Source organism: Natrix helvetica (assembly GCF_964273705.1).
Source record: "Natrix helvetica genome assembly, chromosome: 2".
In the NCBI taxonomy this organism is placed as follows: Eukaryota; Metazoa; Chordata; class Lepidosauria; order Squamata; family Natricidae; genus Natrix; species Natrix helvetica.
The window spans coordinates 186,632,247-186,658,261 of NC_138552.1; the positions used below are offsets into that span (position 1 = coordinate 186,632,247).

Below are 26,015 nucleotides of genomic sequence, written 5' to 3' on the forward strand. Positions count from 1 at the left end.
CCATAGACACAGGATCAAAATTCAGGAGCTTGGCAACTGGCATGTACTTATGACAGTTGCACTCTCCTGGGGTCATGTGATCATCATTTGTAATCTTCCCAGCTAGTTTCCAATAAGCAGAGTCAATGGACGAAGCCAGATTCATTTAACAATTCAATGATTTACTTAACTGCAATGATTCACTTAACAACTGAGGCAAAAAGATCATAAAACGGAGCACAATTCACTAAACTCCCGACTCTTTACTGCTCCTTGTATAAACACAATTTACTTTCTCCCAATATTCTTGTCAAATTGTACATCGAGTAGAATTGATAGGATTCGTCTTTTACCTCAAAAGTTTTAGAAGTATTAGAAAGCATCATAAATGGCATTAACTGATTGTTCAGTGGGTCAAAATAAGGAAATAATGCTATTAATGTAACAAGGTTGAAGTCAGAAATTAAAATAGCATGAAGGTGTTAGGACAATTGTTTTAAAAAAAATGTAAAATGTATATTTCAAAAATATCAGGATGATAAATTACATTTGAAGAATATTGTTCATAGAAGAACTGATTGAATTACTATAAATTGGATGAACTTCGTTCTTGCAAATAAAAGTTCATGTCAATATAATTGCACGACTTGCAGTAAGTATATAAGGTCCATAACTATTGCTTTAATTTTTTATTTGCGGTTTTTTTTTTACATCCCCAGCGATATTTTCTTGTTGGAAGTAACCAGGCAGAAACCAAATATCGTGTTTTGAAAATCGATCGCACAGAACCCAAGGATTTAGTTGTTATTGATGACAGAGTGAGTACTTCAACATTTGAATGTTACTATTCAAAAGAAAATATAAGAATCCAATGTAACACTACATTAGATTTTAGCTGCAGTATTTTCTTTCTTTTTACTATTTATTTTCATAACACTGTTTTGTTTTACATAGTTTCCTAATAAATGAGTTAAGCAACAGTAAATAAATTGCTTGGAGAGAAGCCTTGGTTCTAAGGAAGAACAATTTCTGAATAAAAAAGAATTATGACATTCCCTTCCCTGACAGGGTTTATTGAAAGAGCTCCTTCAGGTGAAGGAAGGACATCTTTGGAAAAAGCTCAATTAGGAACCATGTCTTAGATTCATTTTTTGACTCTAAAAGGGAAATTGGAACTTCTGAGGTTTATTCCAGGAAATTCATGAATTTCATCTTCTGTGCAATAATAACAAACCAGTATTTATTCTGGAAGGGATTCTTATTTTTCTTAGATTATGGTTCTAAGAACCTTGATTTTGAGTTAATTTTACCTGAGTTGTATTATTCACAATAAACTCCCAGTTGTTCTTAATAATATGATAAAGGTGTTTGTGGGGGTATTTAGAACTTTGGGAGGAAATATAACACATTTTGAATTTTAGGCAGCAGTTTTTTTACTTTACTCTAAAGATAAAATTGTAGATTTCCTCTCCAAAGATTTATATTATGCTAAAAAGGAATGCTTCTTCCCTTTGTTAATTTGTCTCCCCCTCTCCCCCCAATATTCCATGTATTTGTGCTTGGGACTAAATATATATGTGGTGAACATTATAAGACAAAAGAGCAAAATAGAAATGGGAGAAAGTAGTAATAAGATTCAAATAAAATAATCCTTAAACTGTTAATGGTAATCAAACTTGCATATATTTGGGTATGTATTTGAAATTTTGAGAGTCATAGATATTCTCAGAAACTGTCTGACGTGATGAAATACTCATTCATAAAGTAGTCACTATGGGCAAAATAATTAACCATAGAGTATTGGTTTTTCCAAATCCCCCATCACTTGCACCAGCCTACTTCTCAGAATGTTGTCTGGCATCCCTGCATCCCTTTATCTCTTTTCTGTCAAATCAGTGTTTCAGATAAATCACCGAGTTTTGTTCCTTGCATTTTACTTTTTTTTACCAATACTTATCAATCCCACTTGGGGTCAGAGAGATTCTTTGAAAAAAAGATAATGATATAAACTGGTACTTTTGATTTAAGTATAGGAGCATCCCATTAAAATATTACTTAAAAAATTAAATGTATAAAAATGCTATGAGACAAGAATTGTTGGATATCTACAAACATGATGGAAACCCGACTCAAGGTTAACTCAGCCTTCCATCCTTCCGAGGTCGGTAAAATGAGGAGCCAGATTGTTGGGGGCAATACGCTGACTCTGTAAACTGCTCAGAGAGTGCTGTAAAGCACTGTGAAGTGATAGATATGTCTAAGTGCTATTGCCATTATAACCTGTCTACATATAACACAGGTAGTATTCTTTACGACCACAGTTGAGACCAAAATGTCTGTAAAGTGAGAGATTTGTTAAATGAGTTTTGCCCCATTTTATGACCCCATTTTATGGCCTTAATTGAATCTGGCTTTCTTACTGACTTTGCTTGTCAGAAGGTCACAAATGGTGATCACATGACCTTGGGACACAGCAATGGTCATAAACATGAACCATTTGCCAAGCATATGAATTTTGATCACATGTTCACATAGGGATCCTGCAAAGGACGCAACTGTGAAAAATGGTCATAAGTCACATTTTTCAGTGCCATTGTAACTTTGAAGTTACAATGAACTGTTGTAATTCGAGGACTACCTGTACTAGAAAGATTCTCAGTACTGTTATGCCTTCATTAGCAAATCATATCAAACAAAGTTTATGCTGTCCTTGAGCTCATGAAAAATAGGTACTTCTGCCCTAGGAAGGTGACTGAAACGGCTTTGTAGACGTTATAATCGAAGTTTTTAAATACATTCAGAAATACTTACGTGACTCATTTTCATTTTCAAGCATGTATATACCCAGCAAGAAGTGAGAGAGCTACTAGGCCGTTTAGATCTGGGCAATAGGACAAAAATTGGACAAAAGGGCTCATCTGGATTATTACGTGCTGTCTCTGCTTTTGGGATAGTAGGTAAGTTATTTTATTTTTATTAGTTTGTTTTAATAACGGCCAAGCCACTGCAATTATTATTTTGGACATAAGCACAAAACCCACGTATGAAGCAAAATTCAAACAAGAACTCTGGAAATAAAGATAGGGTAATAATTTGGATAATAATTGTGTTTGTGTGTTTGTTTAAATAAATACATAAATACATTTTTAGTTTGCTTTTCAGCATAAAAAATATATGATCTCTATATCAATGGTAGAAAACATGTAAAATTATTTTTAAAAAAAATAGTTTATAGACAGAATACCATCTAAGCCAGTGGTTCTCAACCTTCCCAATGCCGTGACCCTTTAATACAGTTCCTCATGTTGTAGTGACCCCCAACCATAAAATTGGTGTCTCGGTTCCTAAGACCATCAAAAATATGTCTTTTCCGATGGTCTTAGGTGACCCCTGTGAAAGCAACCCACAGGTTGAGAATCACTGATCTAAGCAGATGCAAAATATTTACACTCTCAGTAAACTAGAGCAGACTTTTATTGTACCTAAAGGCTACTGGTGATACTCAGCAGTGTGTGATCAAAAAGCAAATGTGCACAGCAGACTTTTATTTTTCTTCTTGGACCCTGCTGAATCCATTAAGTGATAATGAATGATCACGTAATACATCTATAACACAAAAATATATTTCACATTTTAATAAAAATACTTCTAACATCCATTTCATTTACGAAGAAAACATAAGGCTAAATATAAACCCTCATTTATGATGGAAACAAAAGCTACAACTTTGATTAGAGAGTTTAGGCTGTGACATTTATTTATGAGAAACAGTGAAAAAAAAGATAACATTTATAGTTATTTTTAAAAAACAAAACAGAAGGATTCTTTTTATTTTATTTTTTAAAGCCTATGCTCAGCTCTTCAGAATTAAAAGTCTCAATTCTAAAAAAAAGATGCAAACAATATTCAAGAAAATATTTTCCCCAAAGACAAGAATTAAGATGATAAGCTCAGAATCAGTATGGATGCTAACATTTGAAACGTGAACCACAATAGTTGATTTCAACCCATTGCCTCTTTTCAGAATACACATGCTCTTATGAAAGAATTTATTGCTCAGTCCAATACTGTTTTTCAGAAGTTGGATGGTGAAAAATGTTACATACATACAACGATTAATTTCTTGGGAGTGATGCATGATATTTTTTTTTGATAAAGTTAACAGTCTTACTTTCTTCTAGAACTACAAAGTAGCACTAATTGTCAAGAACACCTAAAAACACCTTTTCCATATGTTCATGTCAATTTATATCCTTCTTCACTGTCAGGAGTAGAGGTCTGAAAATACAGTGCATTCAGAAAGTATTCAGACCCCCTTCACTTTTCTCAATTTTATGCTGCAGCCTGATTCTACATTTGTTGAACCGTAAGAGAGGTAACCAAGAACCCAATGGTCACTCTGACTCTGCTCCAGGTATCCTGTGTAGACATGGGATAGAGTTCCAGAAGCTCAACCATCACTGCAGACCTCCACAGATCTGGACTTTATGGCAGAGTGACCAGATAGAAGTCTCTCCTCTGTGCAAAACATGTGAAAGCCCGCTTAGCATTTGTTTCTCACAATCTGACTAGGTGCTTTTTTGCGAACACAAGTGTGCTTTCATGTGTTTTTCACTGAAGAGAGGCTTCTATCTGGTCACTCTGCCTTAAAGCCCAATCGGTGGAGGGCTGCAGTGATGGTTGACCTTCTAGAATTCTGTCCCATCTCCACACAGGATCTCTGAAGCTCAGTCAGAGTGACCCTTTTCCCCTGATTGCTCAGTTTGACTGGACGACCAGCTCTTGGAAGAATCCTGATTGCGCCAAATGTCTTTCATTTGAGAATTATGGAGGCCACTGTGCTCTTAGGAACCTTCAGCACAGCAGAAATTTTATTGTAGTTTTCTCCAGATCTGTGCTTTGCAGTAATCCTGTCTCTGAGCTCTACAGGCAGTTTTTTTAACCTCATGGCTTTTGCTCGGCTACAGTCAGCTGTGATGCCTTCTATAGAGAGGTGTGTGCCTTTCCAAATCATGTCCAATCAATGTTATTTACCACAGGTTGACTCCATTCAAGGTGTAGAAACATGTCAGCAATGATCAAGAGAAATGGGAGGCACCAGAGCTAAATTTCACATGTTGTTGGAAAGGATCTGAATCCTTATGCCTATGAGATGTTTTAGTTTTTTCTTTTTAATAAATTTATAGACAATTCTGTTTTCACTTTGTCATTATGGGATAATGAATGTAGATTAATGAGAAAAAAACCCTGAATATCAACAACTGTAGAATCAGGCTGCAGCATAACAAAATTGACGAAAGTGAAGGGGGTCTGAATACTTTCTGAGTGCACAGTAACTGCTTTTATAAATTAATGGCACCTTCTTCTATAGTCTGGAATGGAGGGCTAAAAGCCATGAGTATCACTTACTTATTACTGAACTACTGATTTGTGAATTCTCACAAGAACTGCTGTCAACAAGAGTGCAGATTTACTATTAAAATTTTAGTGGCAACTGGAAAAGCAGCTGTTATGCAATTACATATTGTTGCTTAAGAATCCCCTAAGATACTCAATGAAATGTTTATTGTTCAACTGGGACTGTGAAACTAAGAAATAATTGTGCATCTGACAGACCGTAATAGATGACCAGTAAATTATTCTGCTTGATGCATCATTATATAGGTAGGGATAATATGTATTGAAAGATCAGTCTGTACCCAATTTTGCTTGTACTGTATATCTTGTTTTTCTTTGTGCAATTTACCGTGACTTAGAGTGGGAATAGGTACAATGCCTGTCTAATGTCTGTCATAACTGAAAGAAGTTGTGCTTGACACAGTAGCATGAAGAATTTGCCTATAAAGTCACTCAGAATCGGACATGACTGAATGGTTGACAACAATATTTGTCAGCTTTAATGTGAGCAAAGATGGGAGTTATCCAATACATGTACAGTTTTAGACTGCTTATTTTTGATCTAAAGGCTCCAATGTCGTCTCCTCATTTTTACAAACGATTACTTTTGCATTATTTCCATGGCTTTGCATAAGCACTTAGGACTCAAAATAATAGCTGTGGCTTCTAAAAATAAGTTGGCTTACCTGAACAGTCTTCTCTGTTTGCTGCGGGAGAGTCCAAGCATAGGTTAAATTCTGCCTAATTGCCCAGGACTGAATTGGAAATCTGTAGCCACGCCTCTGGTTCTGTGCTAGAGTCAGTCAAACGTTAGGTAGTGATTTCCTCTGATATCTTCAAAAATTGAGTCCACAAATAAGATGTTGTCAGCTGGAAGAGACCCTAGGGTGGGTTTGGACTCTCCCGCAGTGCACAGAAAAGACAGTTCAGGTAAGCCAATGCTCCTTCTCCTGTGCGCTGCTTGGAGAGTTGAAGCATGAGACCCAAGCTAAATGTCACTAGGGTGGGGAGTAATAGAGTCATGGGTCTTTGCGCTGGAGTGAATACCCTGAAGAACTCTTCTCCCAAATGCTGCCTCAGCTGATGCGGACTTGTCCATCTTATAATTATGAACAAATGGAGATGGTGATGCCCAGGTCGCCACCTTGCAGATCTCTTCAATGGGCTCTTGGGTCATCCAAGCTACAGTGGTTGCGGCGCTCTTTGTGGAGTGGGCAGTGATACATCGTGGAACTGTCTTGCCCTGAAGTTCGTAGGTGAGGGCTGTACAAGCATGTAACCAACAGCCAATGGTCGACAAGGTGACTTTATGGGCCATATATGCCACCTGGAATGATATAAAAAGAGATTCAGAGCATCTGAAAGAAGCAGTGCGCTTGACATACCTTCTCAAGGCCCTGCAGATATCAAGCATGTGCCAGCATTTCTTGGGTGTTGAGGGTGCAAGTCCGGGAGGATGACCTCCTGGGCCCTGTGAAACTAGGAGTTAACTTTTGGCAAAAAGGAAGGGTCCAGGTGGAGTATGACCCGGTCAGAGTGAATGATACATAAGTCCTCCCTGACTGACAAGGCTGCTAACTTCGAAATCCTCCTTGTGGAGGTGATGGCGATGAGAAAAGCTGTTTTGAGTGTCAGATGTCTGATGCTGATGTCTCTTAAGGGTTCAAAGGGAGGACCGGTAAGAACCCCCAGAACTATCTCTAACTTCCAGGTCGGGTAGCGATGGACAACCTTGGAGGTCGAAGATTTGAAGCTCCCTTGAGGAAGCTGTGGATCCTCGGGTGGCACTCAAGTGAAAGATGCTTGTTGGGAGCTAAACTCATAGATAATGCTGCCACCTGACGCCTCAGTGTGTTGGGGGCCAACCCGTGGTTCAGTCCCTCCTGCAAGAATTCTAAGGTCTGTGGAATGGAAGCAAACACAGGATCTATCTGGTTCTTTGCACACCACCTAGAGGAAGCAGCCCAGGTGGCATTGTAGATCCTGGCTGAAGAAGGTTGTCTGGCATCTTGTATAGTTCAGATGACTTTGTTGGAGAGTCTGTCCCTCTTCAGGAGGTCCCTCTCAAGTGCCAGACGGGGGCTGTGGATGGTGGAAGGCCCCCTTCAGAGTGAGACCTTACTCTGAGGAATGTGCCCGGGTAGGAAGACAGACAGGCTGACGAGATCAGCGAACCAGGCTCATCTCAGCCAGAAGGGTGCCACTAGGAGAACTTCTGCATCTTTTGTCGGGATCTTCCAGATCACTCTGGGGATGAGAGGGAGTGGCGGGAAGGTGTAGAGACCGGGAGGCCAGCGACAATGAAGAGCGGTGAGTGGACCCTGAATAAAAACCTGGGAAGGTGCGTGTTCTCTGGGGTGGTGAATAGATCTACTACTGGTGTCCCGAAACTATGAGAGAGTTGGAAGAAGTAGTCCGGGTGTAGTTGCCATTCTGACTGATCAATGGTTTCTCTGCTCAACCAGTCTGCTCGTGTGTTATCCACCCCGGAGACGTGCTCTGCTGGAAGGGAGCAGAGATGCTTCTTCTGTGCGCTGCGGGAGAGTCCAAGCATGGGTTAAATTCAGTCTATTCGCCCAAGGACTGAGTTAATTTTCTTAGCCACGCCTCCCCTCCTCATTGAGGCCTGTTTAAAAACTCAGTCCAGCCCAATTCGGACACGTGTTTGGGGAGCTCCTCAGTGCTTGTGTGAATAGACTGGGATTCTCCCTCAGTTAGCATAGGAATTTTTTTATTTTTGTCAGTTAGCTGAATTTGTTTTACCTTCTTTGCCTTTAAAATTGCTGGTGAGGACTTTTGGGGCTTTCCGGCTCCACATTGTTGACGGAGCTTGCGACTGAGGGAGCGCTTGTCCATCGGTTGCTGGCGGGTGCAGGGGAGGTAGGAGGCTTCCTTTCCCCCCCAGCTGTCGTTTTCCACCTAGCTTCTCGCCTGGAGTCCTCGTCGGAGGCTCCAGTTTGCGCCTGACAGCTCCCTCATTGCCCAAAAAGCACAGTGGCCATTTTGGAAGACGTTTCGAGCAGTTTTCTTCTCTGGCTGTTTTCTGCTTCCCATGCTTTTCTCCCAGCCAACAGATCGTCCTGAGGGAGTGTTGGCCTTCAGGGCCAGGGCCTCCGCCATCAGAGATCTGGAGCGGGTGTCCCCCTGAACACTTATATGTGCCACATTGTTGATGAGAATCCTGACGTGGTGACCTCGAATGTTCTGACTGAAGTGTAGAAGGGCGAGACGCGCTACCTTCATCTCCAGCCAGTTGATACTGTGTGTTAAGTCCTTCAGGAACCACCTGCCCTGTGCTACCTGGTTGTGCAGGTGAGCTCCCCAGCTGAACAGGCTAGCGTTGGTTGTGATGATGAGGTGATCTGGTTCTTTGAAGAAGCTGCCCTTTGACATGGCTGGTGACTGCCACCATCAAAGATAGTTCCGAACCCTTCGAGGCACTGGAATCAGGGATGACGAGTTGCTGGCATTGGCCCTCTGATGAGGAGGAGCCATTGCAGTTATCAAGAGTGGAGTCTTGCCCAAGGCACTATGGAGAGGTATGAAATCCTTTTGCCGGATCTGGAGTCAGAGGCCTCTCTTGAATGGACTCAGCCTCTGTGTCTGAAGGACAATCAAAGAGCCCTGCAGCCTCTGTTATGGATGGAGCTGTAGATCCCCTATTAATCCAGAGTGATGTCAGGGGATAAATCATGTCCTTCTTCCTCACTCTCTGAAATGGGGTGGTTTACAGACCCCTGAGGTGCTGAGCTAGAGCCAGCCCTACGCTGGGCCTTGGCAAATTCCTTTTCCAACATTTTCTGGCGTCGGATGGCGTCCCTATCCTGCCCTGTGGACTGCCCCTTGCCCCTAGCACGAGTAGGCCTCACCACACATATGGCCTCCCTAGCAGCTCTGCCTGCCTACCTAGAGTGGGCCCTGTGATAGGTGCTCATAGAGGGCCTGGCTGCCAACCTTTATGCTACTTCAAGCCGAACCTGACAGCTGCCGGAGCCCGAGAAAAACCCCAGGCACCCTGCTGAGCTGAGGGAGGGAAATTCAAAAGGAAAAAAAGTCTCTCCAAGCCCTCCAAGTCCCTTAAAGAAAAAAATGGGGAAGTACAGGAGAAAAATAAAGGAAAAAAATTCCCCCCAAAATATTGTAAAGTTGGAGAGTCCATGCAATGAGTTAGACTGTTGGAAAAACTTTAGATAAGTCTATTGGGCTAGACTGAATTGAAAAACTGACTAGCACAGAACCAGAGACATGGCTAAAGATTTCCAATTCAGTCCTGGGCAATTAGACAGAATTTAACCCATGCTTGGACTCGCACAGGAGAATAGCGTCGTTATGTTTTCAATAGCAGAAAAGTATAACAACATTAATGCAATTTTCTAGAAGTAAATAATGATACTATGGCACTAATACTACAGGGTTATTTTCCTCTATAATTCTTATGAAAACATGCCCTTTTAAAAAGCAGGCACAGTAACACAATATCAAAAATAATACCAAGAATGTAATGAACTGCATTTCTGCCTACCCAACTATATGTAAAGCACATGATAAAAAAATGCATTTTTTCATAATAAAATAAATGTTTGCAGTTACATAGTATTTTCTAAATAGGAAACTAAAAAGAATTATTATATATTTTAGTATGTGGATCAGTTTTTGCTTTTCCAGGTGGGTTTTTTTCTGATCCTGCAGATATAATGGTGACAATTATTCAAACTATGTTAGCTACTAATTAACTACTTGGAAAAACACAGAAAATCTTTGCAATAGTTAACATACTGCTGTGTGCTATAATTTTTGGTTGTGCTTAATCATTGTGTGAATCACTTTTTATTTTTATTTTTGCTTTACATGCAACTAGTTGAGACAAATTAAGGAACTGACTATTTTCAAATATTAATATGTATTCTTCCCCTTAAACTGCTTTTATTTTTTTTTATTTTTAATTGAAAGGCAAGATTTAAGAGCTGGCGACTGGGTGATAAAGTCCTTGTTGATTATAAATGTATTTTAAAAAAATCTCCCAGAACAAAATTGTCAGGTTATAAATAATATAAAAGTTTGCATACCCTGACCCACTGTGATAATTGTGACAGGTGGGTAACAGTAAGAACTTTCAGCTTTCTTGGGGGAAAATGCCCATCTCCTTCCTGAGAAGTTTAGAAGAGTATGCCAATGTTGCAATGAAATCAGAACATGAATTTTCTATCAGACAATTCTCAGATTAACATTATAACAAATAACTGACTGTTGTATCATTATAGGAATTTATATTTTAAGATTTCTATTTTCTAAAAGCTAGTTTTCCTAGTCTGTTTTTTAAAAGCATTTTACAATATTAAAGCTTATGTATGATGATGAAATTGGTCTGATATCCCTCTTCCGATTAACATCTAACAATAAGCAAGTATTGCATATTACTAGGAATGAGTATGCAATTTCAGTGAGGCCAGCAAAAGTAGCTCTTCATAGAAAAACTTTACATGTGAATTACCCTAATCCCATGATTAGGGTAATTTAGCGCTCTCTCTGAGGGCACGTGAGCTGAAGCCCCAGTTCAGCTCCACCGTACATGCATGCGCACCTCCTGCCAGCCAGCTAGTTTTTGGGTCTCTGTTGCGCATGCGCAGGGGGCAAGGGGTGTAGGGGGGTTGGCCTATGCATGTGCAGGGGCAGGAAGGCATGCAGGCGGGTCACGCATACATGCGTGGGGTGGACAGGCACACGTATTGCATTTTGGGGGCGCTTTGGGCACTCAGTCCAGAAAAGGTTAGCCATCACTGCCCTAATCCAATACAGATTTATTCTGTCTTTTAAAGTATTAATTATTTTGCAAGCTCTCTTCCATAGGAGAAAAATTGCACATTCAAAATCAGAACCTCCTCCTTGAATATAATGCAGTGTTGTGCAAATGGAAATACCAGCTTCAAAGTGACGTATGCGATTCCACATGCAGCTCAAAAGGCTGCATCCAAAATTATTCAGTTCTTTATCTGTTCAAACATCTGTACCTTCACTCTGATCTCCATTGCTTTGTACTCATTCCCAAATCTCTAAAGTAACTTTAGAGGGTACAATGTGAAATGGAGGAGAAAAAATATCACTCCACTAGAAAAATGATGTTGGATGCTTCCCAAGGTGATTGCATTTTTTATGGCAAATGCTGTCATCTTCACATAAAAGACCATAGATAATTTTCACAGCGCTCCATTCGTTAGCAGAAATGCCAGTACACAGTTTTAATAGCTATTAAAAATATTGTACTATACAAGTATGTTCAACTTATTTCACATTGTAAATAATTTCTACTTCACACAAAGCCCAGTAATATTTACCTTTGAGTTTGATGTCAGATTCTCCCAAGCAAGGTAGGACTGCTCAATTTTGGACAATCACATTTGCCACAGCCAATCATTCCTCCATAAAAACACTTGGTGGAACAAGTATTTTGTGGAATTATTTGGATGTACAGGCATGGTCAAGACTCAAGACATTGGAAGAATGAACTGATAGGGTAATACCGTGTTTCCCCGAAAATACAACAGGGTCTTATATTTTTTTGATCCACCAAATATGGCCTTGGGCTTATTAGAGGGGGAGGGCTTATTGTTTTGGGGTTGCCGGGTAGCTGCTCCCTTGCGAGCAGGCTCCCGAAGAGCCGGGCACAGCCTCAGGGGCGAAGCAGCCATGAGGTGACCATGTCACGAGCAGCCACCTGGCAAACCTCCTCTCCAGCCGGGCAGAGCACCATTCACTGATCTAGGGTGTATCCCTAAGGCGCCAAGCCATGTGGCGCTCTGCCTGCCCCCCAGCTCCCACGGCTTGGCATATTCGGGATACCCCCTAGGTCAGTGCATGGAGCTCTAACCGGCTGGAGAGGAGGGTTGCGCGAGCGCCTGCTCCGCCCCCAGCTCTCATGCCTCCCAGCCTCACCATGCCCTGGGCCAGCTGTCCTTGCAACAGCCGCCGAGCTCCGAGCAAAACTTTTTGTCCGGCTTCCAAACTCCGGAACTCGGCTTCCGATTCTTCCAGCAGCGACCGCTCTAGGAGTGTGTTGTATGGTTATGGGCAGGCTGCCGGACTCCCAGAGCAGCCGCTGCTGAACCCCCCCTCTCCAGCCGGTTAGAGCTCCATGCACTGACCTAGGGGGTATCCTGAATGTGCCAAGACGCGGGAGCTGGGGGGTGGACAGAGCGCCACATGGCTTGGCACCTTAGGGATACTCCCTAGATCAGTGAATGGTGCTCTGCCTGGCTGGAGAGGGGGTTTGCCGGTGGCTGCTCGTGAGCATGGTCACCTCAGGGCTGTTTCGCCCCTGAGGCTGTGCCTGGCTCTTCGGGAGCCCGCTCACAAGGGAGCAGCCACCCGGCAACTCTCCCCTCCATCCAGGCAGAACGCCATTCCCCAACCTAGTGGTATCCCGAAGGTGCCAAGCAGCGTGAGTGCTTTTCTTCCACCTCCCCGGCTCCCGCGGCTTGGCGCCTTTGGAATACCACTAGATCGATGACGGTGCTCTGCCTCGCTGGATGGGGGGGAGTTGTCCAGGGGACTTATTTTTGGGACGGGGGCTTATATTTTTGCCCACCTGAAAAATATGGCAAGGCTTTAGTTTCAGGACATGTTGTATTTTTGGGGAAACATGGTATCAACTGGTCACATCTTCGTTTATTGCAACATCTTCCTCAGATGATCTCTGGTCTCAACCTTAAGTGTTTTACTTATCCTTCAAAATTCTTCCCTTTTTCAGTTTTTTTTAAAACAGAACTTTCAAAGTCTCTGTCTTTCAAATTATTCTTTAGATCAGGGGTGTCAAACTCAAGGCTTATATCTGGTCTGTGGAGCCACTCTGGAAACAGTAAAGCTCCAGCCTGTGGTGTCTCTGTCAGTGAAAATGGAGCTGGTGGGGGTGGGAGGGAGGAAGGAAGGAAGGAAGGAAGGAAGGAAGGAAGGAAGGAAGGAGATTATAATGAGAGGAAGGGAAGGTCTGAAGGAAGTCTTGCCTTAGCACTTGGCCACCACAGGTGCCCCTGACACGAGTGATGTCGATCTGGCCATGCCCTGGCCAAACCCACCTGGCCAAACCCACCCACGTACACCCCACCCCAGCCCCCCTGAGGTAAAACACAACCCTGATGTGGTCCTTAATGAAATTGAGTTTGACACCCATACTTTAGATCAATGTTTCTCAACCTAACAGACTTAAACTTCCAGAAACTGAAAATGGCCAGAATCTGTTTTAAATCATCTTCAGATTGGGCCAGATCAGCATCCAACCACTGAGTGTGCTTGTCTACCATCTCATAGGCCTTCATGGCCAACTATACATCATTGTTATTATATTTTTTTGCATTTTGCATAACATTCTGCAATATTTCTGGGTGTGAATTTGATAATAGACTCCTCACATTTGAAATGTATTGTCCTGCAACCAGGTGAAAACAGTTCACACTGTGTGAAAGTACTCCTAATCCTCAAAGGATATTTTTAGGATGGTAGTAAGAGTAATGAAACTGTAGGGAGATGACAGGATAAAATGTGTTGCAGCTATTTGATTTCTCTGCATGCAGTATTATCTATTTGAGTACATAAGAAAAATGTTCCATTGAAAGTAGTGCCACCATTGGGAAAAGTCCAATTTTCTGGTGTTTCTTTATTGGAAGCATTTGAAACAGGCTGATGGGGAAAAGCTTCCTCTTTTAGAATGCACACAATTTCATACTAAAGTACTTAGCTGCAACATTTGCTGTTGAAGTTGAGCATCATACTATTTTCAATTATTACAGTGTACAGAATGACTCTCTGAATAGACAAGTAGCTATAAATCCTTTTTTGTAGAATCATAATAAAAGGTCATTTGCCAAAATTCCTGATTGATAACTGCGATAGATTAAAGGAGTGAAAAGTTAATCTGATGTGTCATGTCAAATATTGTAGATTACTGAGAATTTTCATTATGGGAAAGGCTAACAGTCTGGATTTGATAGGAAATATACCATACATTGCAATGCTGAACAGCTGATTCAGATGGAAGCTAAGAAGAACAAAGTCTATCTGACATTGTAGTGTCAGATATTAATGGAAGCATTAATTACATTTAATTAAATTAGAATTTAATTAAATTAGATTTAAATTAGATTTGTCTGGTTAGAAGTGGTATACTTCTGAGTTTATATGATGGGTGGGATGTGGGCAGATGGGTAAAATGTATTTTAAAATGATAAATCAAGTGTTATTATACTGCAGTTATCTGCTCTTGCATCCAGTCTTCATAATAGTTTAATTATGCTTTCTCATTTACTTAGCTGGACAACTAAAATTGTATTTAATACATTATATGTATTGTACACATATCACACATACAATATGTATAAAACATAGGTTTAAAGAAGTAGAGCACTATCCTCATTTGCAGAATGATCATTTTTTTTCTTTTCCTTTCCTTTCCCCTTTTGTTAACTGCCTCTTTCCTTTCTCTCATTTCCAGCTCTCTTATCTTTCTGCCTTGTCTTCCTTACACAGAAATGTTCAGTTAACTCATTATTTAGATTTCATCTCAATGGGACATTCCATTTTCCTCAGTTCACCCCAGGCATTGATTTGATGAAATATGCTTTGAGAACGCAATACATAATTTTTCAAGAGTTGGAGTGAACAGCCATGTTGAAAAATACTTTTCAATTTATATTCATTAATTATTTCATGTATAATTTAACAGGAAAAGGAGGTTACTTTAGCAAAATTCTGTAGATTAAATATTTATTCAGGAATGACAGCCCCCCACCCCACCCCAAATCTCTGGTGTTATAAGTTGCCAGAAATACAATATAATTATTGCAACCTTGACAGAATTTGTGCTTGTTTTTTTTAGCCTTCTTGTAGTATAGTGAATCAAGTGACAGATACAAATAATAGGTAATTTGTTCTCTTTCTTGCAGGCTTTGTCAGATTCTTAGAAGGTTATTACATTGTGCTAATTACAAAGAGGCGAAAGATGGCAGATATTGGAGGACATGCAGTATATAAAATAGAAGATACAAATATGATCTACATTCCAAATGACTCTGTACGAGTGAGTCATCCCGATGAAGCAAGGTAATTTTCAGTCTCTGTTTTGGATAACAGGGACAAACGTGATACCTTACTGCTTACCTTAGCTCAGTGATGGCGAACCTTTTTCTTATGGCGTGTGAAAATTGTGTGTGCACGTACCAATTCAGTCCTCCCTGCCCACCTGCGCATGCGTGTGCAAACCCACTAATGCATGCATGCATGACCCCCTCCCTAGCCTCCAGACACTTTCCTGAGGCCTGGGGAGAGCAAAAATGACCTCCTCCAGCTCTCCAGAGGCCCTCCAGAAGCCAGAAACTGATCCTTTCTGAACTTCCGGTTGGCCCATTGGGGCCGTTTTACGCCCTTCCCAGGCTTCTGAAAAGCCTCCGGAAGCTGCAGAGGGTGAAAAACGCCCCCAATGGGCCAACTGGAAGTTCGGAAATGATCTGTTTCCGGCTTCAGGGTGTGTGGGGGAGGTCGTTTTTGTCCTCCCCAGACTTTAGGAAAGCCTCCGGAAGCTAGGGAGGGTGAAAAACAGGCCCAACGGGCCAACCAGAAGTTCATTCCTGAACTTCCGGTTGTCCCATTGGGGCCATTTTTCGCCCTCCCAGTCTCTGGAGGCTTTCCTGAAGCCTGGGGAGGGTGAAAGCGGCTTTCCCTGGCCCTCTGGAAAATCAGCTGGCTGGCGTGCCAGCAAATATGGCTTCACATGTCTCCTTTGGCACATGTGCCATAGGTTCGCAATCATGGCTTTAGCTGATCTTAAAAGCTATCAGCTGGGCTGGAAAAAGAAAGCAATGTAATCCACTTCCATATTATTGCCAAGAAACCCATTTAGATATATCCACAGAAGCTTGCATCAAGAGAGTCTTTACTTGTAGGATTAGAATTTTGAGCTCCATCTTATGATCGTTCATGTAAAAAAATTAGATGCAGGGTATTGGTATACGGTTGCAGGAAATGGATATGTCTAGTTTAATGAAAAGAAGGACTAGGGGAGACATGATAGCAGTGTTCCAATATCTCAGGGGTTGCCACAATGAAGAGGGAGTCAAACTATTCTCCAAAGCACCTGAGGGTAGAACAAGGAGCAATGGGTGGAAACTAATCAAGGAGAGAAGCAACAGAACTGAGGAGAAACTTCCTGACAGTTAGAACAATTAATCAGTGGAACAGCTTGCCTCCAGAAGTTGAGAATGCCCCAACACTGGAAGTCTTTAAGAAGATGTTGGATAGCCATTTGTCTGAAACGGTATAGGGTTTCCTGCCTAGGCAGGGGTTGGACTAGGAGACCTCCAAGGTCCCTCCCAACTCTGCTATTGTAAATGGTAAAGAAACAACAGAGAGAGAATTGAGAAGTGATTGGAAATATTGAAGGATGCACATAACCGATACAGCCTATAATAGCTCTAAATTTGTTCCCTTTAGCTTGAATTAATATTAAATTAAAATTCAATATTTGGACCTGCTTCTGGATTCTTGCTGCTGGGCTATGTTAGCATGCTTAATTTTGAAAAGAGAAGTAAGATGATAGTGCTCTTCAACTACATGAAGCAGTGTCACGTGGAAGATATCATCTACGGTATTACTTAGAAAGCTGCCATTTACTATATGTACTTAAATGGAAGGATACATAAATCTGTTTAAGATGCTTTAATTTGGATTTCTGAATTATGCAGAGGTTGGCCTTCAGGGACCTAAACGGCCCCAGTATATGGTTTTTGTGTAATTGGTGTTTTGCATGCATTAATAATGAGACTTTTATGTTAATTAATAGCCATTCTATTATGGAAGTATCTATGGATTAAGAACTTGGTTCCTGTAACAAAAGGTATTTTGTTTTATGGATAATGGAGTGAACTTCTCATCTTAAATAACCCCCAAATTATATAGAAGTAGAGGATTAGGATTTAGGAACAGAGCTACTGTAGATTGTCTACTTGGCAAGGTGTGATGCTAAATAGAAGTTTTGTGAAAGACCTTAATAAGAGATAACAGTCTACTTTAATGCAACTGATATTCTTATAATATTTTCTTGCTAAAGAAAGTTATTGTTGTGGCATTTTCATTCTTATAGAAGAGGGGAAGACTTTGAATTCAGAAAGCAGAAATCTAAATTAAGTCATTGACAACTTAATGAATAAAAACTAAAGTTTTAGTTAATACATGCCAGCAACCCTGTATCCCAGTGCACATGCTCTTAGGTTGCCAGGGAGATTGAAACAATCCAATATGTCCTCGTTTACTGTAACTTCTGTTTGATGACAACTCCCATTTGACTGTGAGTGCCGAGGAGAATGGACAAGTTCTATATCCATTATCTCTATATTCAGTCTCAGATCCTGATACTACTAACGTAGTAGCTGAATTTATATCTGCAACAGTTGAAATGAGACAAAAATTATCGTCAGACATAACCTGATAACTCAGTCTCCTTGAATCACTTTATTTTTCTTTTCTTTCTCTTTCACTTTCTTCTCATCTTACATAACCCAAAATTGTGATAATGATAAACAATTAAGCAGGTATTAAGTAAACATCAGTTGTGTTTAATGTATTCTAGATAGAATTTTATTAGTTTAGTATTCTTCTACATTTTATCACCCCATTGTTTATCTAAATTTTAATATATTGCTATTTAATATCTTGCACTTAATAGTGAATAATTATTTCCAATTTTTGCTGCCTTACTTTAAATATGGTCTGCTACTCTTGTATACAGTTTTCACTTTTCCTTTTGTGTGTGTAATTTATTCACCTATTTTGATCTCAGTCCCTGTGCCCCCTGTGATATTGTTACTGAACAGTATTTACATTTGATCACTGACCATAATAAAGGATTTTATTTGATAAAGCTAGCACAAAAGGTTTTGATAGAGAGTGTCAAAGACAGCATACTCTTTCTGCATAAAATACCTTTTATTATATTTTGGCTTTTGTTTGTAGATACATCCGGATTTTTCAGAATGTGGATCTATCCAGTAATTTTTATTTCAGGTATGTTTCTAACTGTATTTTGAAGTATTTATTGGAATTATTAACAATAACACTAGCAATAGCACTTAGGAGTGGTCCCCAACCATTCCGATTCCATGGACTGGCAACAGCAGTGGGAAGGGGAGATGATTTCACATCTGTGCCCACTGCTTGCTGAAATGGAGCTTCATGCGCCCACACATTTGCCCAATCGCCTGCCACTTCCCAAGGCCAAGGACCAGAGGTTGGGGACCCCTTGCTTTACAGCACTCTCCGAGCAATTTATAATGTCAACATACTTCCCCCAACAATCTGGATCCTCATTTACTGACTTCAAAAGGATGAAAGGCTGAGTCAACCTTGAGTCAGTCAGGATCAAACTCCAGACTGTGGGCAGAGTTAGCCTGCAATACTGTATTTTAACTACTGTGCCCAACAGGACTTCTTGATTTATTATTGAGGATAACCTAGAATTTTTATATTTCTTTCTCTTATTGTCTTAGAATTGTATACTTAAAATATTCACACTTGAACTTTTCTATTCTATTCTATTCCATTCCATTCCATTCTATTCCAAATGGCTGAAATACAGCATCTCCATGAACAAGTTACTCAGTTCTCTCTTTCTTGCTTACCTCTTTACCAATTTGCATAACCTGATCTTCCTCTGGAGTGCACCATATCAAGTATTCTGTAATCCTGAAATGACTACAACTTAGACCAGTGATGGCGAACCTATGGCACGCGTGCCACAGGTGGCACGTGGAGCCATTTGTCAGGGCATGCAAGGCGCTGCCCTGTCAGCTGGCCAGCATGCATGTGTGCGCTGGCCAGCTGAGTTCACCCTTTTTTAAAGCTATTTTTCGCACTCCCCAGGCTCCAGAGCCTTTATAGGAGCCTGGGGAGGGTGAAAAGAGCCCCCTGCCTGCCCCCGGAGGCCCTACGGGCAAACCGGAAGTTCAGGAACAGACTTCCAGTTTGCTCAGAGGGTCATTTTGACTGTTCCGGAGGCTTCAGGGAAGCGTCCGGAAGGTCCCTCAAGCCTTCGGAGCGCTCAAAACGACCCTCCGAGCAAACCGGAAGTCACTTCCGGTTTTCTCGGAAGTTCGTTTTGAATGCTCCGGAGGCTTCAGGGAAGTGTCCTGAAGGTCCCTGAAGCCTCGGGAGGCTGTTTTCGCTCTCCCCAGGCTCCTATAAAGCCTCTGGAGCCTGGAGAGGGCAAAAAAAGCATGCAAAAAATGGGGGGGGGGTCGCGTCTGTAGTCCACGCATGCGCACTTGGGGGGTGTCATGCATTGCATTATGGGTGCGGCACGCCCGCACACTACCCCCCTGCACTCCCCCCACTTAAGGCACACGAGCCAAAAAAGATTCGCCATCACTGACTTAGACGTTTCAATATCCCAGGTTTTAAGGACTTGGAATATAAGTTTTTTACAGTGTATTCTCCAGATGCACTGTAAAAAATGTCTTTGGGCTCCTGTATTCTCAGCTGCTGTCACATTCATATTCTGTCAGCTATCATTACATCATTTCAAAAGAATTTTGACAGGAGAATTGAGTCCTGTGGTATTTCATAGGAAAAGTAACTGAAGAATTAAAAACCTCCATTACACATAAGACATCCACTCTTAAGAGAAACTGTTCTCAGTCTTGGTTCCATGCTTCATTTTGCTCTCCTTCAATGCAACTCATATATATCCCAAATCCTTTTAACTTATTTTCATTTGATATAGTAAAGATCTAAATGGTTATGTAGCGTTATTTAAGTAGGAGATTGGCAGTATTTAGAAGGCTTTGAATGTAGTATAGAAAAATAATAGAACTTAAAGGAAACCACCTACCTCAGTGGAAGGAAATTAGAAGATACTACCATTAGACATTTTTAGAAATGCAAATTGCCACTGGAAGGTTACTTAGGGAAGTTCCTAGCTTGTTGGTAGGAATGATTTTTTTTTTTTGGTCATAAGAAACTAAAATAGCTATGTACAACAGTTGTTTATGTCTACTTTGTTATATGAAATAAGATTTGGGTAGTCAGGTAAAACATAATAGTATAGTTCATCCTCATGCTATGACCTTCAGTGACTGGTCAAATGTGCAATAGTGCTAAAAGAGAGGGACTTACAACAGGTCCTCATTTCCAATTGTCACAGCATCCCCACAGTCACATGATTGTGATCTGAGTGCATGGTGCCCAGCTCACAATTACAATGTTGCAGCAAGCTATGATCACATGATTGTAATTTCTGATGCTTCCTGCCGGTTTCCCACAAGCAAAATCAGTGGGAAAGCCAGCAGGAAGTTGAAAGTTGCAGTCACATGAGGATCTTACGTAACAATCTATGAAGTCATCCCTTAACTATGACAACTGGGACTGTCAAGAGGTGCCATTCCTAAGCAACGTGGTCACATGATTTCACACTTTATGATCTTATCACTTAGCAATGGCAGTTCCAATCCCAATTGCTATTGTAACCCAAGGACTATTTGTAAGTTGAATACAGTGAAATTGGAGATACTTAAGTAAGTGTGTAAATACAGTGGTGAACTGTCAAGTGGATGGAATTAATAAAATCCTCCAAAACGGAGAGATGAGACGTTTAAAGAGCAAATGTATGAATTAGTGTATGAGGAGGAGGAGCCGAAGTCGTGACGACACGACGTGCGATGTCAATGCTCTGAGATCGCAGTTGACAGTTTTGCCACTGGGTGGTCCAAATGGACCTAAACTGTCCCGTAGAGATGGGGAACAGGAAGAATACATCTTGCTGATCTCAGGGACATCGCGAAGTTCCTGATCGATCCAAGAGAAGGTCTTCAAGCCGGTGACAAAAAATCCAGCCATTTGGCTGATGAAGTCGGGGCGGCTCCAAAATGGAAGAATATGGAAAGAGAAAGTATTTCCAGCTGGTGAGGAATTTTTACCGTTTTAAAAGTGACTGCCTATAAAAAACCTAAAATAAATTCAAATTGGAGAACAGGAGAAATAAGCGGCGGAATTAAATTTGGAATGGTTTTTGACAGTGGTTATCTTTTTTTTAAATGCTATCTTCACGAATTAGTGTATGTATGAGTTAGTATATGATAGAAACAATTATGGTTTGCAAGTAGAGAGAGATATGTACCCATATTGGTGTAAACTAGATTCAGCTACTGCATATTCTTTTTCTTTTCATTTTTAATATTCTGCCTTTAATACCTTGATTGACGGAAGGATGGAAGGTTGACTTAGCCTTCCATCCTTCTGAGGTGAGTAAAATGAAGACCCAGATTGTTGAGGGCAATATGCTGACTCTGTAAACTGCTTAGAGAGAGCTCTAAAAGCACTGTGAAGCAGTATATAAACCTAAGTGCTATTGCTATCTTTAGTTTACTATTTTTCTGTCTTTTTGTTCAGTTGCTTACCCCCCAAAAGAATAATGTGATGGAGTAGAATGCATATATGGATGGATTCAATCTTGTCCATCATAATAAAAAACCTCCCTCTATATGATCTAGTGTTTGTAATACCCTAGAAAATTATATTTTGTGAATAGATTCCATCATTTTGATTTCTCAGATTGGATAATCTAGAATTGTGACTCTCATAATTCACTCAATTTGTCACACATTTGAAATTCACCCCATAAAGCATCCTGATTGTTCACTGTCATTGGATTAATTGGATTTTATTTCTAAGGAACTGTACAATTAGAAGATATAGTACTGTAAATTAAAGCAACTTGTTTTTGATAACTGAATTTTTTTCAGTATGATGGCCAGTAATTTTTTTCATATTTTTAAATTTTTTTCTCCAAATTTTAGCTATAGCTATGATCTGTCCCACTCCCTTCAATATAACCTTACAGTTTTGAGAATGCCTCTAGATGTACTTAAAACAGAAACAACACGAACTCGTCAAGAGTGTTTTGACATTTTTGAAGATGAGGGACTTGCGACTCAAAATGGAAATTGTAAGTATCCTTTTCATACAGCTAAATCTAATTTTGTAATGCTTTTAATGCAGAGACATGAACGTCTTTAAATTAATCAGTATTACACTAAAAGTATTCAGCGTTAACAAAGGATTACATAAGGCATTATACCTAGTTTGATTTTGAAAGCAAAACAATTTGTATAAATTATTGATCTCTTATTTTGGTTAAGTTAGCATATAAATTAAGAGAATAATTAAACAAGTGATCATTACTATTTTGTGAAAATTCCTTTATATAAAGGATCAGTGATTATGGATTTATTTATAAAGAAACCTATCTCCTGTGATATATAACTAATATCAATAGATACTAATGACCAATACCAATGGGGAAAAAGTATAGTTCTCTGATACCTTTGGGTTATAAACAGTGATAATTGACTTCAACTGTGTGAAATAATTAAAATTAAATTATGCTTAATTATTCATACCAGATATCTCTTCTCACAAGTTACTGCTGTAAATGTGTGAAAAATTCTCTTGAACTTGAAAATTTTTTACAGGTTACAGTTCATTATATCTGCAGAACATAAGCCTGGAAACATTTTATGGCCCTATAGTCTCATCTAGGCAGTAGGCAAATATTACATAGTTGTGAGGAAGATTGCATACGGATTTCATTCTATAAAGAAAACAAATGGAAGCCCTTTTACTACTGATTGCTTTCCTGAATGTAGTAGAAAAGGGTGCATGTGGTGTCTTCCTATTCTGTCAAGTAGAAGATTGTAAGGTCTCATAAAGCATTTGGGTTGGTGTAGATTTAGGAACAGAAGTCACTTTTATTATGCTGTTGCTGAAAACCTGTCAACAGAGCAATACAGTTTGAACTCCTTAAAGGAATTCAATTTGAATCTGAATCCTTGGATTTCTTAAAGAACTGGAGAAGAGTGAGAACTTTCTTGCATGCCTTTTTGTGTCAAGGAACATGCTCTCTAACCATGGCATATATCCTCTTCACCCTTTTTCCCTTTAAAAATATACAGGCCTTGCTTGGCTGTAATGTTCAAAAAGTAATATAGATAAATACCTTGTTTCCATTAGCAGTGAACAAAACGTTTCTGGAGTTCTAATCTGTCTGATCTTATGCAATGAGACATAATCTTACGCAATGAGAACACAATGAAAATTCTGTTTGTGTTCCATAATATCCTTAGCATGGCCAGAACCTCTGGCCTTTGTTTATTCACCAGTTATATTGCAAGTTAATAAACACAGATACTTCTCTAAATAGGTACTGCATGTGTGTGGTATAAATTGACAATAATCGATATAACGTAAGGTTCCAAATAATGTTCTTATTGTTTTTGCAATAATTTTTCAGGTATATTTGGAATTTGCAGTGACCCTTACCGAAAATATGTATGGAATGGGAAATTGCTTGATGTTGTCAAAACTGCAATTCATCGAGACTGGCTTTTGTATGTTATTCATGGATTTTGTGGGCAGTCGAGTATCCTTCTTCTGTTAGTTATTCATGTTTGTTACAGTAACAGCAAATTGCTATTCTAGAAAGAAAACTGAATCATGGTAACATACAATAAAGTCCTTCCTTAGGTCCTTTGTATGTGGCTATTAAACTCACCCACAAATTAATTAGCTGTTTGTAAAAGAACCTCTTAGATCTTAAGAGCTGGAAAACAAATTTTCAGTGTTCATCTACATGTAGATAATGAAGCACAATGAAGGAAAATTCTTATTCTAAGCATGCCTATTACGAGAAATCATGAATGGGGTTAGTGTTGCCAGCGAAGAAACAAAAGACCAAATAAAGACTTCATTTCCTACCACAATGACTGTGTCGGACTTCACTGTGCAATTAGCTTGCAATGGAATAATTGAGCATACTCCTTTTGGAGCAGATAGTAGAATAGCTAACAAAACTTAATTACGATTAAATGCATTTTTAATACAACCGAAAAATGGAAATGGATATATCAAAGTAATTTGAGACCTTATTTATTATTTCAGAGTACAGGTATACATTTTCCTCTACTTGTAAATCAGTTGAACAAGGAGCAATGTGATTTTTGTGCATTTCCTTTTCTTTTTTAAAACATAGTTTTTATTAAAAGATTTAACACATACAATAAGTATATTCAAAGAAAAAGAGTAAATCGTAAATGTGAAAGAGAGAAAAAAGAAAGAAAAGAAAAAAGAGGTATAAAAAAGCAAAACAGCAAACATGAACAGAAATATAAGAAATGGTTTCTGATCTTTCTCTTGTCAGTTGTGCATACAGTTTTAATCAAACCTTCTCTTACATCATATTTCTCTTCTTTCTATAGACTATTTTTTCTAATCAACAAAACCCAGTCATTTTCTTTTTTAATATAAAAAGTCTGTAAAGAGTTTGCGGTCATCGATGAATGTCAATAATCACCTTTCTCTAATCAAAGTATTCCATTTGATTATCTCAGCAGGTTCAGTCAATTTTACCAACTATTCATGGCTGATAGTGCCAAATATTTCCATCTTTGTGCATATGCGTAATAGCTTTTGCCCAGTGATCATAAATTGAAATAATCTTCCAAGACTCTTTTCTAACTCTGGATCCATTAATTCTAAAGGAAAAAGGTCTGTCTTTAATTGAATATTATTCTTTAAAATCCTTTGAATCAATGTGTTCATTTGAATCTCTTTTTTTTACATATTTACCAAGCGTGATAAATATTTCATCATGTTGCCTATATTTACAACAGACACTTAGAAATACCTGGATATATTCTAGATAGTATTGCTGACATCAGCTACCAATGATATATCATTTTATACTTTTTTAGTCTTTCTATCCTGATTTTTGGAATTTCCCCACTCTTTCTTACAAAAATTGTCTAGCTCAGAAATATTCTTCAAGGAAAACTAGGAAAAATGCCATCTTGTTAATATTTAATTGAATCTGTTCTTTTTGTCTGTAGAGATTCAGGTCATGGTTGTCCCAAAGGGGCTTTTTCGAAAGGTCACTGGATGTTGTTTTTCCTTGAAGACGTTTCGCTTCTCATCCAAAAAGCTTCTTCAGTTCTTTGTTTTTCCTTGAAACATCTTCAAGGAAGAACAAAGTCCAGTTGCCTTTCAAAAAAGCACCTTTGGGACAATCTGTTCTTTTATTTGGCCACATAATATTTACTGTACTAGTGGCTGTTGCACAACCTCACAGCATAATAAAGCCATTTCATGATTAATAGTTGGCAAGTTGATATTCTAGTAGGGATTTGTTTATTATCTTGTCCTGAATTCAACAGCTTAAAAATTTGGTCTTTTTAAGCAGTGTTTCTTACAGTTGAAATTGCCAATTGAAAATAGTTAGCATTTTTTAAAATAACCCTGATTTGCAAGTGAATTGCCTTCATTTTCAAATATTTGGATAGTTGCTTAAAGGAATCCATGGTTATTAAAATAGAAAAAGCAACAATCACAAGCAGAGATTTAGAAGAGTCAGAGTATGTATTTACCTCTGAAACAGTGGTGGGATACAACCGGTACGCCCTGTTACGGGCGTACCAGTGCCTGTTGGGAGCATCAGGTACTGTTCCGGTACGGTGCTCTGGCGGGACCGCCTGCCCGCCCTCCTTACTTGTATTTGAGCCGATTGGGGTTTCCGTGCACATGCATGGAAGATACGGCACCTGTGCGACGCTCCG

At 39.6% G+C, this 26,015-nt stretch overlaps 1 protein-coding gene across 3 annotated transcripts in view; it reads left to right on the forward strand.

The window, feature by feature from the left end:
• The window catches only part of FIG4 (FIG4 phosphoinositide 5-phosphatase), a 91,848-nt gene that overhangs the window by 4,367 nt on the left and 61,466 nt on the right, over window positions 1-26,015 (forward strand). For all 3 annotated transcript variants that reach the window (XM_081942466.1, XM_081942465.1, XM_081942467.1), the window contains exons 2-7: window positions 699-797; window positions 2,813-2,936; window positions 15,309-15,465; window positions 18,370-18,420; window positions 22,206-22,354; window positions 23,699-23,827. In XM_081942466.1, the coding sequence (XP_081798592.1) occupies window positions 699-797; window positions 2,813-2,936; window positions 15,309-15,465; window positions 18,370-18,420; window positions 22,206-22,354; window positions 23,699-23,827 (709 nt within the window). The remainder of the gene's footprint in view (window positions 1-698; window positions 798-2,812; window positions 2,937-15,308; window positions 15,466-18,369; window positions 18,421-22,205; window positions 22,355-23,698; window positions 23,828-26,015) is intronic.